The sequence below is a fragment of the Cephus cinctus genome, unplaced genomic scaffold (assembly GCF_000341935.2).
Source record: "Cephus cinctus unplaced genomic scaffold, Ccin1 Ccin1_scaffold0695, whole genome shotgun sequence".
Taxonomy (NCBI): Eukaryota; Metazoa; Arthropoda; class Insecta; order Hymenoptera; family Cephidae; genus Cephus; species Cephus cinctus.
Window position 1 is genome coordinate 621 of NW_014333317.1, and position 16,313 is coordinate 16,933.

Consider the following 16,313-nt stretch of genomic DNA (forward strand, 5'->3'; position numbering starts at 1 on the left):
AATACCTCTGCCCGCCAAACTATCCGTGCGTGATCACGTTCAACTCGGTTACGAATGGATATGCGTTATCGACGATGATCACAAAATTCTATTTCCCAACTTGCCATTGCGATTTAGCGCCATGTTTTTGGTATCGCCTAAGACCGTAGCGTTGTGCATCTTCCTACTCATCTCTGTTGAAATAGTAATTGCAGAATGCATTGACGCAGTGTCATACAAATGAAACCACGTAAGGAGATAACGTAGTTTTGTTTAATTATTTACTGACGATCGGTAAATAAAACAGCTTGAATATTGGCAGAGTTTGGCTACTAACTGATTTATCGACCTTCTTGCTTTCCCGCAAAGCTAGACTCTCGTTCGTTGCAATAATGTACAATGGTGTCTGAAATCACAGCAAACGGGAAATGATGTGAAAGAAGTAGAAGTAAAGAATATTATTGCACGATTCGTGTGTTTCTTTCGCGGAAAGAGTATCAAGTTATTTAATACTTCAACGTTCACGTGTAAATAACGTGTGAATCTTGTAATAAGAAAGGAGGTGTGGATGATGGCGAGGGCGTCAAGAATTTTGTGAGGCTATTAAAACCTCAGAAAAACAACCTCTCTACTGAAAAGTTTTAAATCTGCTGGAACTGCTTTATGCGTAAGATAGTTCTCTAGACTTAGACTTTGTCCTGTATTCATTCATCAGCATCGTGTATCGCATCGCTTGGTTTATACTTTAATATGCAAAGCGTGCATATACATTAAATTTCTATAATGACTGACGATAAGAAGGTAGGTGAAACTTCCAGTGGAGAGGTTGTTAATGGGTTTCGGAGCTGTAGGGATCTAAGCGATGCCGTACCGCTTTATCCACCGCGTGGGCTATATTTAAAACCTATTGCAAAAATTAACGTGTCTGTTAATCTGCCCCAACTGACTACACCAGGTAAAATATCTTGGAACTTTGAACACTGTGTATTTGTTATTGCGATCCAACGTTTGATATTATTTTTGTGCAGAATATGTCAAGTGATCTACCTGAATTTATATAATAAAATAATACTCAACTCAATATTTCATAGAGATTCGCTTACTCCAATAAAAACTCTTATTATTATGAATGTTCAGTGTATGGAGTCGTATTGCTTCCTTCTCTTATAGTTATATTTTGATTGAGAAGTGTACAAAGTTTGGGTATAAGGTACACAAATAATTGAACACTACAAGCAATGGATTTGTATAGTCAGATACGGTTGTAAATGCACAAGAGTACAATAGTCACTATAATCTTCATCGTTCAGTATTCGTAAAGAATGACCCAATGTATCTGGAAAAGAATGAAACAACCCCTATTTTATACAGACGTTTTTTATTAATAATTAGCGGAAAACCGATCATTTCACAAGTATCAGCAGGTTTTACAGCGCATTGCTACGATATAAACAGGAAAGACAATATCGACATGGGAGGTAATGGAGAAGATACGTACCTTGATAAAGCCGGACGAGTTCGCATCCCTGAAGGTTGCCAAAAGTACTTTAGAATTTATCAGACTGGAAGGAGACCTACGGGACCGATGTCGCTTGCAACGAGTACTGATGCGCCTAGATTCCCAACGTTTGAATTTGGCTGGCTTCTCAAATGTTCTGAAAGTTCGTGCCATCGAGGCCAAGGATGAGTTTCCAAATAGGCATGCCTGGGATTCTTACTTTAGGGATGCCAAACACATGAATGAGTTGAAAGCAGGCGAAAGGCCAGACACGATACACGTCACGGGACTTCCTGTCAAGTGGTTTACGGAGGATGGCAGGTCCACACCTAGTGAATCTCTTATCACCAAGGTGTTCAAAAAATGGGGTAATCCAAAGCGGATTGATGTACCAGCAGCTGATCCATACAGATCCAGGATGAGACTTGGTACTAATATTCAGAAATTCAGCTACGGTGATGGAATTTTCTTTGATGCTTACATACAGTATGTCGAATACATGGACTTTGTCAGAGCTATGGATGCACTGCGGGGCATGAAACTACTCAAGAAGGAACCACAGAACTACCTTACTGCTAATATAAAGGTGAATTTTCGGTGAAAATAATTTAAGAAAATTTTGTCTCTATGATGTCGATGATACTGTGATGCTGAGTCAAGGATGATTTCTTTAGGTTGACTTTGACAAAACAAAACACATGAGTGACAGTTCCGTGGCGCATAGGGAATTCGAAAGGAAGCGACTGATAGCTCAAGATAGTTTGGCAGCTGAGAAGTTGCGAAGGAAGGAGGAAGCTGAAGTTCAGCGACGAGAAGAATTAAAGTTCGTGTCAAATAGTTGCATTGATTTATTCATTTTATGTATATTTTTTTCTGATCGGTTATTAGTTTCCCGCTTAACCTTGCAGAAAGAAAGAAGAAGCTGAATTGACAGCCAAAGAGGCTCGACGCCGTAGACGAGAAGAAAAACGGAAGAGGAAAGCTTTGACTGTATTCCGAAAGCAGGAAGAGGATAAAGTGTCAATGAAAATTGCCAGGGAGGAACAGAAGTTGATAAAAGCACAAAGACAATTGGAAAGCATACGCTTATTGGATGAATTGTTTGACAGAATTAAAGTTTGTTCAAATTTTGTTTCCCAAACATAATCCTCATTCATTATTAAAACAATAATTAATTATTCACTTATATTTGTAGATTAAACTGGAGAAAAAGGTAATTGATATTGACAAAAAGAAGGAAACGGACATAAAGAAGGATGAGAGTAAAACGGAAAAATCTACTGACGGCAGTGGAAAAAACGATAAGTCGGAATTGAATGATGACAAAAAGAAGGATAAAAAACTGAAGAAATCGAAAAAGAAGAAAGCTAAAAAAGAAAAGAAGAAAAAGGTTCGTTCCGTTATTCCGGTTTATAGTTGATGTATTGATCGCTTGCTATTCTTCGTATTTTTTTAGCTCATGCACAACTAATCTTGGATCATTGTTTCTTTGCAGAAAAAGCGTAAGAAGGGTAAAGAATCTGGATCCGGAGATGAAACGGATAGTGAAGAAGATGATAAAAGTAAAAAGAAGATTAAAAGTGTCCTAACCACAGATATTCCACATTCATCATCCTCTGCAGGTAAAATGTCAACGGGATCAGAAGTCTTACTATTTCATTACAAAAATTCTATTAATAACATTCCTGATCATCAATGACCGAGCCTTTCATCAATCTTCAATAATTTAAGATAAGATAAAAATAATAGATTAATGTAAAAATACACGTATTTAATTTACAGCTCCTGCACTTGTGGATCCAGCTGACCTTTCTTATCAAATGATGTATCCCAGATTTCCACAAGCTTGGTATTATGAAGCAGCTCTGCCGATGCTCTATCCGCCGTTAGGACGCGGAGTTCCTAGAGGAGGACCACGTGGTCGTTATCAACGTGGACGTAGCAGAGGATCTTTTCCAGGATGGCGAGGTGGACCACCAGGAATTCGACCAATCCGCCCATTCAATCCTCACCTCTACAACGAACAATACTACAAGTACTTTGCCAACCTAGCAGGTCAGGAGTATCATGACTTCGAAAGTGATTACGAAAGGAGTTCCAAGTCCAGGTCGAGAAGTCAAAGAAGATCTAGATCTCGATCACGATCGCGATCGCGGTCGAGGTCCCGTGGAAGAAGGCGAACCCGAAGTAAAAGCAGAAGCAGAAGCAAAACTAAAAATAGGAGTGCAAGTAGAAGTAGATCCAAATCTAGATCAAGAGCCAGAAGCAGATCTAAGTCCAGATCCAGGAGACGTGGTAGAACGAGATCATCTTCATCATCCAGATCCAGATCTAGATCTAGATCTAGATCACGGCACTCAAGATCAAGAAGACGTTCCAAGTCAAGGACGCGTACGAATTCGCGAAATAGGCGTAAAGGCGGTGGCAGATCTTCCTCTAGAGTTAGGATCACTCGGGCTCGATGTCGCACTCCATCGTCTAGAAGAAAATCTCGCAGTAGTTCCTGGTCCCTCCCAAAGTCACCGGGTCGTAGAAGTTGCTCTTGGTCTAAGGCTGTGGATACTTCCAAAAAGGAAAATGACGAGAAGTCTAATAAAGATGAAGTTAAAGGTCAATGTGTTACTACTACCAATGAGGTGAAAGAAAGTGCTCCTGCTTCACAAACTGAGACAATAACTTCTGATTAGAAAGGAAGTTAAGATTTAAGTGTGATGGACTTTGCAAGAGAAGAAAAAAAGTTCGATGGAAGCAATGCAAAGCGATTCGTACAACTATTGAACTTTATAGACAATTTTAAAGACTATAGTATTCTTTGAGAATTCGCTTGTATTTCTCAAGAGTGTAACAGTTTACAGATACATATTTTAACGTGTGACAGTTCGAACTCAGTTTGCATGAAATGCAAATACTACGTGAATATACGGAAAAAAAAGTCTATCGGTCTTGATTGACAAAATGTGTGAAAATATTTGTAATTGGAGATTTAGAGGAAAGCCACTTTATTCACGTATATTTCTATTTGCAAATAAAATCCTACAAGCTGCCAACAATAATAGTGCTTTGAATTTAATCTTCATGAATATTTTCTTCTCACCGATGAGGAGTGTAATGATAAATAAGAATAGACCCAATGATTTGAAGTCAAAGCAGAATATTATTCTTCACCATGACAAGATGGCGGTGGTATTAAAAATGAAACGAATAATACTTAAGAAAATTCATACTTTTAACAGCTACTCCAATTTCACGAAATATACCTCTTTTTTACATAGGCATGTAATTTCATTTTCTTTAATCAAGCAAACAATTGTTAAACGTATTCCGGATCGAGAATCAGCAGGATTCGTAACGATATAATATTTATAATACATCTTTATGTCCTTCGTAAACAATATACTCCATTGTTTAAAAGTAATTTTACAATGACTTACCTCATACCTTTCTCGATAAACGAAGGTCCTTAAAATCAACGCCAACTTTTCTTTCTCAAAACTGTTTCACCGTCTCCCGATCACGAATCCTCTAAAGGTCTCATTAATTCCCAAAATACATTAATTACTTTGAAAAACAATTTTTATTTCCAACAAATCGTAATCCAAACTTAGTAATCGGCCATTTCGACCGAAATTTCCATCACAAAATGGACAACGGCATCGGATAACGTTGTACTGTACCATATCTGTGTTTGGCATTAAAATGTACTACAAAAGATATGTGTATAATAACCGTAATAATAGTTGGAAAAACATAATTTCGAGCATCGATTATCACACTTCAAAAATTTACAATTACATTCTAGTAGCTACGTAGTACATACGTGCCACCGAGTGCGCGTGGACGTGTGACATTAACTAATGAGAATAATATTGCCTTAACTGCCTCTTTTTCATTAGCCGTTCAACCAACTGCGACTGTTAACACAAAATAATAAAATTTAATCAAATTCGTTAATCGATCCACGATGCTCTACGTCTTTTATAACAATAGCGATTCTCATAATTTTTTGAAATACTTACAAACGATAGCAACGTTCGATAGCTCAATTCGTACTGCCTAGAATAATGTAAACGTTTATCTCACCATGAAAATTGATAGAAACTTTTCTTTACATAATTTTTCTGTCTAATTGTCTTCGTTACGTAAATTATGAATCCGAATCCCCGTCCACGCGTACAATACACACATGACGTTATCCGCAATTATTTTTATTCCTTAAATTTTCATCCTAGGACATCTGAATTCAATGTAACCCTTAATGAAAAAATATTTTTTTATCCCAATAGGTTATAGTGACTACCGCGTTTACGTGAACTACGACGCAAGTCGAGTAGTATGAATTTTGCGGGAAAATGAAAAGTAAGTGACGTAATTATAAAATATATCGTTCATAGATCGGACATCGGTATTATTTTATGGTTTCGACCTAATTTCGGAAATTACATCATATATAATTCTTCTCTACGAAAGAACGTGCGTCGCCACTAGCATAAACTTATTGATATTCTCTTTCACCTGTGATTACGAAAGAAATTATAACTTTACATATGTATGTATCGTTTACATTGAAAATTGACAATGTCAATGTTACGTGCGTTAACAAATTTATTCGACAACGTTAAATATCTGCTCGCGTGAATTCTCTGTTCTTGACTTAACGGCTAAATCGGGACTTTCGAATTTTTTAAAAATAAAAACGTATTCAAAATTTTCTTCGTACTCTTAATAAATTAAGCCCTCAATTAACGCTCTAATTTAAATGTACTTAACTACTCAGGCACGCTAGCAGTAATCGATAATTTGTAATCAGTAAAATCGACAATTAAAACGAATTCGCGATCAGTGGAACATCATCGTTTTGCGCGGTCTTTTTGGCCTGATTCAAATTGAAAGAGAGCATTTACATACGTATATGGCAAAGTACTAAAATTATTGTAAATTTTCTTTTTTCTTGTTGCCGATATTTAGTACAAGAACAAAAGTAGAAATCAAGACAAGCAAATCTTTGTGGCGGCAATGGGGATGAATTTGGGTTTGTTTCTGCATGAACACATTTTTCTTGTGCATTTTGTCACTTTAATCCGGTTCAATTGAGCTTTGCTGCTTTACCATCGGTGTTACTGCTTTTGTTCTTGTACTCGCTCTCAATTCAAATGTCAGCCTACAGTCGCTTCGGTGTGAACGAGATCTTAAACTTCGTCTGTGATAAACATTGAATATGTCGTTACGTAATTTCACATAGCCTTTATTACATTACTTCTTTTTTATTTAATGTTTTTTTTTTTTAATACGTCATTAAAAACTACTTAACAATATGTACAAATATAGTACTTTTACATTAACACATATATACAGATACCACTTTTTGACGTTTAGACTTGAAGAGCTTATTGTGTTTGTGTATTTTTCGTGTTTGTCTCTGACGTGTCGTGCACGCTTCCCATTGGTCGTTCGCTCTCGACGACGCAATGCGATTGGCCGCTTAGCGATTCTTGGTAAAATCGCTCATAGGAATCGGACAGCGTTTAATAAACCGATTCGTACTTTGTGATTTAGAAAAATCTTTATGCTCGCATGAGAATCGTGGTTTAGTATCTCTAAGTTTGTACCCATATGTTGTTTTATCGTGGACCCATCTGCTTGGTGAACGTAAATGAGATGACAATGAGTTGGTAATTTATGGCCGGGAATTATTCGACGCGAACGTCTGAATTGATGTCGAATGTGAAACTCTGAAAAAATTTTTATCTTTTTCACATAAAACAAGTTTTCGACTCTTAAATCGCATCGAGATTTACGGTGCATTTCAAGCGGAAGAAATGTGAAAGTAACGTTCAAAGTTCGCGAGTGGTTGAAACGACAGTCAGACATATGGCGGCCTTATACATATGGATCCAAAGCTCCTCGGGATCGTTAGTCTTTATAGGTCTTTTTTTTTCTAGGTCTTTTAGGTTACGTTTTTTCTTGTTTTTTTTTTTAAGTATAATACTTGACTCAATTTAAACAACGCGAAAACGTTAGACAACCCGATAAAGTAGTACAATGAACATTTAACGCGAATTGGACCACTTTCTTTTTGGCTGGCAGATTTCGCATCGCCCAATTGTATCGTAACGTTTGTTGTTGTTTGCATCTCGAAAAGTCAAAAATGCGTTTTTGAGCGTGCAGATTTTTTTTCGTAATTATTAGAGTGCACCGTGCTTTAGAATTTTTTAAATAATTATATCATCGGATCCGTTCACTGTCATGGAACATATTTGTGCTCGAACACATTGATTTTCTTTCACAAAACTTTGCAAATACTGACCTGGTAAAACACTGACAGAGAGAACAGAGTTTTTTGAAAATAAATTTTTTTTTGCAAAATCACGTTTTTCAATTTTGACTATCTTTAAAAAAAGGGATATTTTTTTTGCCGACCCTTCGAGTGTGGAACAGCACAACCAAAAAGTGTTCTAACTGTGAGTGCATGTGCACTTGTTTTACACCGAGTGTGCACTTATGCACCTACAGGTCACAGTAAACGTGTTACATTGAGTGCACATTGGTATGTACCCGCAGTAGTCAAAAGGTATACGACCAACGCAACGCTGTCTTCACTTTCCTCTAAACCGCTGCAATTTTTGTTTCATTTAATTCCAATTAAATTAATTTCTTTCAGGTGCACTCAACCTCATATTTCGCGACATTATTGAGCCCCGAAAAAAGTATTTTTTTTTTTTCTTAAATCGGAAAATATTTTCTGCATGTAAAAAAAATCATCACTATCACCCCCTCCTATGATGCAGCATCGATTTCGACTGATAACGTCATAAGCTACTATAAAGATTCGCTGCGCAAAAAATTCAGATACCCAAGCAACTTTTTCTGTTATCATTTACGAAGGACCTTTTCATTTTGTCATACAAAGACAAATTGCCAATCAATACTGTATAGATTGCAATAAACTAGCGCAACGCCATTGTACGTAGTACAACAATGAATATACATTAGAAGTAACGAATGCATTTACGAGGGTTCGTCATCTGGAATTGCGTTGCGTCGTCGTTCGCCGATCGAACATTAAGATCGACTCGTGCTCTGGTCTTATAGTCTCTTCAAGCTTACTTATCTCGATGTCATTAAAAGAGTGTACGCCGACAAATATCGTGTGTTACATATTTACCGTCCATGAATAGCAATACGGAGTTTTAATATGAAACACCCTGTATCACTCTCGTAAACCTATACCTAGTTCGGAATTGCATCGAAAGAATCGCACACTGCAATTCCTGGTTAATTCGTCAGGCTTGCGATCTTGGCAAATATTTTGGTATGTACAAAAACAAAAGAGTCAATACTCAAGTACCGTGTATTCTAATTAAATGACACGATAATTAATTAACTTCAATTTCGGTAAAGTAGGTAAATCGCGATAACGACTTTAAATCGCACTTAATTAATGCTAATGTGCAATCAATCCGGTTCACATGGGCCAAATTCGCATTGGACCTTTATACGCAATTGAATTGGCATTAAATTCGATAAAGTCATTCTATCGATTTCAAATTCAATTTTATTTCAGTCTGTGCAACCGGACGTTAATCGAAATAACTCTGTGCTCGTTCCATCCCAAGGTGCGTTTATACGTGCCATTATGGAATCAATAGGTATCAATAGGTATCAATAGGTATCGACAGTCTATAACATTACAACCATACAGAGTGACAACAGTTGTTCTGTCATGTGCACAAAGCTATCATTGTATATCGATGTTAAATATCAAATTGCAACAACGTCATCATTGACACTGGGATGAGAGCGACTGTTTGTTTTTACTTAAAAATACAAAAAAAAAAAATTTATTCACATTCTTGCAAACACGTTTTTGGGACTTTGAATTCTTTCGATGCAAAATCCATTGTTTTCCTTTAAAAGTGCTTCCACGATTCGTAGTCGCTATCATCTAATTTGGTACAGTTAGTTGGTAATCTTTGGTCATTTCGTATAACAACTAGATGGTGATAACCATTGGATAATGTAGATTAAAGTCCTTGTCTTAATAAATTATTTAAGATTTTAAACTATTAATTCCTAATAGTGGCGATAATGGTGATAGTCAAGTAGTAGATAGTAGATAGTAGATAGTAGTAGCTGTAATAGTAGTAGTGATCGGGTTAGCAGCAGTAACGGTGATAACGATAATGATAATAAAAGAAAATATAAAAAATGATTATGATAAAAAGATTATTAAAAATGCTAATAATCCTGACAATAATAATAACAGTGACGACTATGAAAATCAAATTGAACAATGACTATGATCATATAGTTACAGCTATCTCTTTTCCCTTTTTTTCTTTTCTTTTCCTTCATCGTCGTATTCAATTCGCAAATAGTAAAGTTACGCAAGTATAAATTCGCATTAAGCCGACGTAAACTGATTAATCTCACGCGTTTCTTTTTTTTTTCTTCAAAACTGTTTCCTAAACTTTTTATCGTCTCTTTTTTGTCCGTTCTTGTTCCACTTGTTGCACAACCTTTCTGGCACGGCAACTGCATTGGCCTCTTAGAAATGCATTCAGTGCAGCAAGGACGTACGCTCAAAGAGGATTAATGCAATTTAGTCTCAGCCGTGAAAGTTTGCAATGGGCGATTATTTGGTTTTACTTAAGTAAGAAGGAAGAGAGAAAAGTTTCAAAGAGCTCTAGGATAGAGATTAGGTTTTAGATTTTAGGATTAGGTATATGATATAGATTCATGTTCGTTCTACAATGTTATTATAGTTCGCACTTATTTTTTTTTGTTCATCGTCGCATCGCCATTTTTTTAAGTACTACAATCATTCTTCATTGTTGTAATTTGTTTAGTACATTTATTTAATTACTTTTGTTCCTTTGGTTTTTTTTTTTTTTTTTTTTTTTTTTTTTCCGTGATATCTAAAATAGTCCAGAATATATTGCTCAATTAAACTCGGTATAAACTAAGCAAAAGAGCGAAATGTAAGTCTATAAGAAGCGACAAGAATATATTGGAGGAAAGTAGCAAATAAGACTAATGAGAGTGAGACAACTAAACGAGATGAGGGATAAGCGATTGCCTTTCTTTTTTTCTTTTGTTTTTTTTTTTTTTTTTTTTTTTTTTATTAGCTCGTCACCCTGAGGCATCCCTCATTGGTGGAAAACGCTGTCGCAGGATTCTTAACTTGAGAATCGCTCGTGAAATTCGCACGTCGACACTCTTGGATTCGATTCAATTTTTTTTTTTCTATTTTTTTTTCCGTTTTACCTGCTAAACGTAAAAATGCGACTGTTACAAATTTCACGCGATCACTTCCGGCACTATAATGCACTTTCAAGAAATTCCATATAAAAATACTGTGTTGTTGTCGTGTCCGGTGTAACCGGGTACACCGTATATGGAGACTCGAGAGTAGCGACAATCACGCTCATGAGACATTCTGTTGGCATGACTGTTGCAGTTATGTGTAAACGTAAATGATAGTAACAAAGTGATAGAAAAATGCAATGACGGTTCAAGGGTTACGAAAAGTTCAAAGGGAAGAAAAACTAGCATGAAACGCAAACTGTACGAAGAGTGATGAGATATGAGAAAAATTTTATATGGAATTAGAAAAAAAAAAAAATACTAAGGAAAATGGTGTAACATAGGTTGCAGTTGCAGCAGGTGCAGTACTGAGATTTATAACTTATAACTCCAGAAGTAACATAAGGAACACTACGGTAACAATTTTTGTTTGTCACGATTGTGTCTTTTTTGGTCCCGTTTCGAGAGGAGGCAAATGCTTCTCGCGAAACTATGCTTTTGAAAGTAAAAGAGAAAACAAAAAAATGGACGACCGACTAGATAAACTGGGTTAAGATTTTTTTTTTTTCTTTCTTCAAAGCCCATTGCACACACGGTTTCGGCCGATATTCGAATTTATAGGCGAGGGTCGCGTTTTCATTGCGCGACAACAGTCCTATAGATAACATTACATTTACACGTCGAGTATGTTTTAGAGAAATTCCTAACACTATGTGTTATACGGGCTTGTAACACAAATATGTTAGTCTGTTGAGACATGACATTTTTTTTTTAAATGGCTATGTTGGCTACAGCAATCGTGGACAATTGTATATATATATATATATATATATACTTAATCTTTGTCTATTATATTTGTCGCTACAATGAAAACACTGCCCTATCATGGCATACATACATAGACATATATACACAGAGACATGATATCCTGGACGCGCATAAACATCAAACATGAATGCGTGTTGAACGCGACTGCATCTTACTATCTAGGAACGTTCAGTAAACGAATAATAAGATCATATATTTTTGCAATAGCGCAAATCTTGCACGGGAAAAAAAAGTACAATTTTATTTTCCTGTCTTTTTCTTTTGGAATTCGTTTTTTACTATCTTTTTCATGTCTTTCGTCAATGCATCAGGCTCGTCTTGAGAATCCTAAGTCATTACCACATCGAGCGATGACCGCGCCGTCCGAAACAGAAGCGAATCGCGCGTGCGCAAATTCTCTCTCAAAAAAAAAAAAAAAAAGAACGCAAAGTGAAATGGACGAAGAAATGAGATGCGTTTTTGAAAATGTCAAAATTGCCCGAGCTACGTTTGAATCTCTACTGCGCATGCTCGGCAGATGAATTCAATCGGCCGACGACTTACGGGTGTAATGCGTTTTTTTCGGCGCTGATCTCGTAGCGTTTCAAAGCAGAAAATCTTGTAATTATTTATTCTTCTTGCTTTTGTCCCTGCCTACGTGTGTTTTTTGGTGCAACTGTACTTGTTCTTTGTCGACGACGCATGCGCGTCGCGACCGTCGCAAAAGTACGCGAGTATCGCCGTTCGTGATTGTTAGGAAATACAGAAAGAGAGAGAGAGAGAGTGGATAAGGTAAGGTTAGGTTGAGTCGAGTCGAATACATTAATATTAAGTAAAAGTTTCAGGCACGCTTTTTTTTTTGCGGGCAAATGAGCAGTCCGCAGCAAAGTGGAAGAATCCGCGCGTTTCGTATGCACTCGTATTGTTTCCATACTCATTCTTTTCCCTTACTTTCACGATCACCATTTCCTCTAATCGCATCACAAACCAGCCGTACGTGTTATCGGTTAACGATTAACATTACAAATACAATTCGGCTCAACAGTGTAAATTTCACAGCGACTACCACTCAAGTGATGCTTATTAAATATTTTTCTAACCTAAAAAAAACAAAATGATGAATCACAAAAATTTCTTATCCATACAAATTTCTACGATTCCGCTAAGTCAGTAGTAGCCAAACTACCAATTTACGACCTAACTCTGAATCCGAGTAGGCGTTTAGAAAATGGTAAATTTTATTACTCAAATAGAAAATGAGTAAGGAACAACAGGGTGCACTTGTACGCGTCGGATAAGAATGCCCGTCTGTTGGTTAGTATGAATGCTGCGGCTGCAAGGACGAGACTCAGCTGTGCGCCGAGGTGTCGGAACTCTGGCTATTTCCGAGTCCGCCCATTCCGGTCTGTGATGTTAATTTGGTGACGGATTGCGAAGTGGTAGGTGCGGAGGAGTTTGGAACGCTGTGAAGTTGTCTTCCGCTACCAGTGTCTGGTACCAGATGAGGCGTACGGCTGGCTACAGGTGGCAGTGGACTGGCAGCCCATGGATACAAGGACGTGGTGGTCGGTGCGCTGGGGACGCTTCTCGAATGTGGCAGAAGCGGCGAATTCGTCGGACTGGCCTGGGACTGATGAGCTGAGAAACTACTTCCGGCCATCCCGATGCTGAGACCACCCCCGAAACTTGACATCGCCACTGCCGTATCAGGGTGCAGGAAGTTTCGACGTTTCTCAAGACGCTCCGTGTGCTGGGCCAAACTCTTTGTCAACGCCACCGGAAGTTCCTCCAACTGTTCTTGCAGCGACGTCAATATGTTCTCCAAACTAGCCAGACGCTTCTCCAAGGCGTCCTGACGCGTGCTCATGTCCGACACAATCTCGTAGACCGTGTTCTGCGTCTGTGGTCAAACAAATTTTTGAGCATTGTTCCGTGGTACAGAAACTTTCAGAGAGCAAAATATACGACTATTGTATATTCAATGACGAAACAATTGTCAGAAATTAACCGACAAACAATTAAATCATTCTATACAAAGTTTGTACTATGGTCTCGTTTGAATTCACAGCATAGACAAATCAGCCATGAGATACGAATGTATTGGATTGGACTTGACATAGAGCTTCGCATTTCTCCCGACAGAGTGCGCCACTGCGAGCGTCCTCGGAAATCTATCTATTCCGTCGATAAATTTCAACGGCACCCCAGCATGAAATATTTCCTTGCGCAATTGTAAAAATGAAATACACGATATCTCGTAACCCGCAGATTCTCCAATGTTTAACAAATTGCCGATAAAAGTATCGCACGTTGTCTCTCCCGATAAAAATACCATATAAGCTTCCCAATGGTCCGCTTATGTAAAGCCGCCCATATGTGTTCACAGATAGCAGAAGCAACGTAATATTTCATAAAAACCTATTCAAGTTTATTGACAAAAATGTATTATGCAAACTCGATTTATTCTGAGGAAGATCAGACCCCCGTGTACAAATATACGTGGACTAAATTCTGAAACATTGGAAAGAATATATCCATGATTTCTAATACGATGATACGAGTGAACAGGCATCTAGATGAACGTCAAAGGCATAAGAAGTGACTGGTCTGTAAAATTACCTTTTTCCTAAATCCCAAATAAACAAATTTCACTAAATCAAAATTTTTCGTTTTTTTTTTCTAACCGGTTATTTTAAAATCACAGTATCAGCGTTCATCTTTTTTCTGACTGCGCAATCTTCATTCTCACAATCAGTAACTCAGCATCTTCCGATCCATCTTAGCTGTCCTCGAATCTGATCTGCTTATTACTCGACGCGCCACCTTCGTTACCTTCGGTACAAATCGTAACTACAGTACCTATTACGGTAGCTACCTTAACGACTTCTCCAGGCCGTTCACCCCAGAAACCCCATAAAATGCAAATCGCCACACGTGACACATAACACGTAATAGAATAGACTTGGTCATCTGTCTTTGATCTGATCCTCAGAGTAGAGCATTACAGGACTCTATCTTCTATATAGTCTATGTATACGAATGACATAAGACGAAGGTAGCAATTTATATATGGGTCCAAAGTGTAATCTCTAGGTGCAACGATAATTGGCCCATTGGCAGGTCGAGAATAATAGCCTGGGATGCAACAGATTACACAGAGTCCTGGACCGTAATGGTTCTAGATCAAGATTTGCGGTTTGGCGCTCCACTGAGGAGATTAACTGATTCGGATTAACTGAGGCGTTCGTACTTGGGGAGCGAATGTTGGGTGAAGTCTGCTTTTTTGAATTTGGATTTTTTTTTTTTTATTGAATCCTAGCACAGCTCATTGACCTAGGCTGGTTTGATTGGTATTAGAAATTCGACGGGACTGACCTTGGCCATGTCGGTTATGGTATTTGCATTGTCCATTAATTTTCGTTGATCCATTTTGACTTTTCTAAGCCTGAAAAAAGTTTATTACGATAATTATATTTTTTTTCATCTTTTTGTTTTCTATTATATTAACCTACTTACGCGTAAATCGCCAATAGAAATTTTCGTTGATGTGTACGGACACGGCCTGGATTTACCCGCTTGGCGATACGAGTGTGCTTGTAAATCAACCACGTTTCGCGCAACACGTTGGCTGCTGCATTTTTCAACTGCAACGGAGACAACTTTAATGTCGTTGTGTCACTGTGGTCAACAGCAAATACAGTATCGTCTGTTGTTGTTTGATTGGATAATTGAAAAATTTATTATTAATCGATAATTTTCAATTACGTGTGCACAATGTCAAAGGTCGATAATCATGATTCTAATCGGCTTAAAGACAAACCGTTGCTTTAATTTTTTCCTTGCACTTCTTTTTACTGCCGGGACAAACTGTTGTACTTTGTAATATGACGCTTTCTTGTGTCTTTTGTTATTGCGACAGTCGGCAGTTATAATTGTACACATAATTCTCAGAGCAATAGCGAAGCCTCACCCTTTTTGTTAACTGCGTGTCCATCATGAAGTTGTGCACGTGTTTCTCGGCCCTTGTCAACTCCAATTTTCTGGAAACAACAGCGACGAGTAACGCAGTACAGCCTGCGCCCTAGAAGAAATGTAATTGTGAATAAAAGAAAAAAAGAAAAAACTGGTAACTTTGTTTTTTTAAGATTTAGGTAAACTGCAGGTATTACGATTGGGTTACGAAATAATCGGCAGATATTAATTATCACGTAAGCAAAACTGGTTATAGCATCTATGTAATAACGTAGATTGCATTATGATTAATTTTATCGTTAATATCACTGTATATTTATAAGAGGAATTAAGTCTCGTGAATTATTTATTCTTAGATTCAATTTTAGGTCGCGCCTAAACTATATTTGCGTATATCTGCGCGAAAATAATAATTTTCCGAAAATTATTGTCAGCCAAACGATCGTCACATTAATTTAATCACAAGATAAATTTCAAAAATGTAAATAATAAATATCGAAAATCAATTTCTTCTTTATCAAAATCTTTTTTTTTTCTTTTTTCTTAAATCGAATAAATTGGAAAACGGCATAAGAGTGCCAATCGATCACGTGATAGCGATCAGAGATAGCAACTTGAATGAGAGGGAGAAAAAAAAACATAAAAAATAGCCCTGATAAAAAGCTGAGCCCTGGAACGCGAGAAGTGCATTTGCTAAATAATTGTGTTTCGAGTCGAATGAAAAAAAAAAAAAAAAAAAAAAAAAAAAAAAAAA

The 16,313-nt window shown here is 37.3% G+C and overlaps 2 protein-coding genes and 1 long non-coding RNA gene across 14 annotated transcripts in view; 1 reads left to right on the forward strand and 2 right to left on the reverse strand.

The window, feature by feature from the left end:
- The first annotated feature begins 329 nt into the window (after positions 1–329).
- Positions 330–4,892, forward strand: LOC107269995 (A-kinase anchor protein 17A). Of its 6 annotated transcripts, none has more exons than XM_025087419.1 (8): positions 331–646; positions 831–934; positions 1,008–2,063; positions 2,152–2,300; positions 2,386–2,593; positions 2,673–2,867; positions 2,973–3,099; positions 3,260–4,892. In XM_025087419.1, exons 3-8 carry the CDS (start codon positions 1,461–1,463, stop codon positions 4,162–4,164), a joined length of 2,187 nt encoding a protein of 728 aa, XP_024943187.1. In that variant the 5' UTR covers positions 331–646; positions 831–934; positions 1,008–1,460; the 3' UTR covers positions 4,165–4,892. The 6 variants fall into 6 exon arrangements, with proteins under 6 accessions (XP_015600028.1, XP_024943187.1, XP_024943188.1 ...); XM_025087420.1 differs by having other exon boundaries at positions 1,351–2,063; XM_015744546.2 differs by having other exon boundaries at positions 1,395–2,063.
- A 140-nt stretch (positions 4,893–5,032) lies between these two features.
- On the reverse strand, positions 5,033–10,377 carry LOC112494676. Its single transcript, XR_003060382.1, has 2 exons — positions 5,494–10,377; positions 5,033–5,388 (listed from the first exon to the last, which is right to left on the reverse strand). It is a non-coding gene; the product is annotated as an uncharacterized LOC112494676 (long non-coding RNA).
- Positions 10,378–10,558: 181 nt separating this feature from the next.
- LOC107269997 (small conductance calcium-activated potassium channel protein) overlaps positions 10,559–16,313 on the reverse strand; it is a 144,030-nt gene continuing 138,275 nt past the window's right edge. For 5 of the 7 annotated variants that reach the window (XM_025087425.1, XM_025087424.1, XM_025087426.1 and 2 more), the window contains 4 exons: positions 15,558–15,668; positions 15,104–15,231; positions 14,963–15,032; positions 10,559–13,487 (listed from right to left, as the gene is read on the reverse strand). In XM_025087425.1, coding sequence (XP_024943193.1) covers positions 12,936–13,487; positions 14,963–15,032; positions 15,104–15,231; positions 15,558–15,668 — 861 coding nt within the window. In that variant the 3' untranslated portion in view covers positions 10,559–12,935. The remainder of the gene's footprint in view (positions 13,488–14,962; positions 15,033–15,103; positions 15,232–15,557; positions 15,669–16,313) is intronic. The other 2 variants (XM_015744554.2, XM_015744553.2) reach the window with 1 other exon arrangement.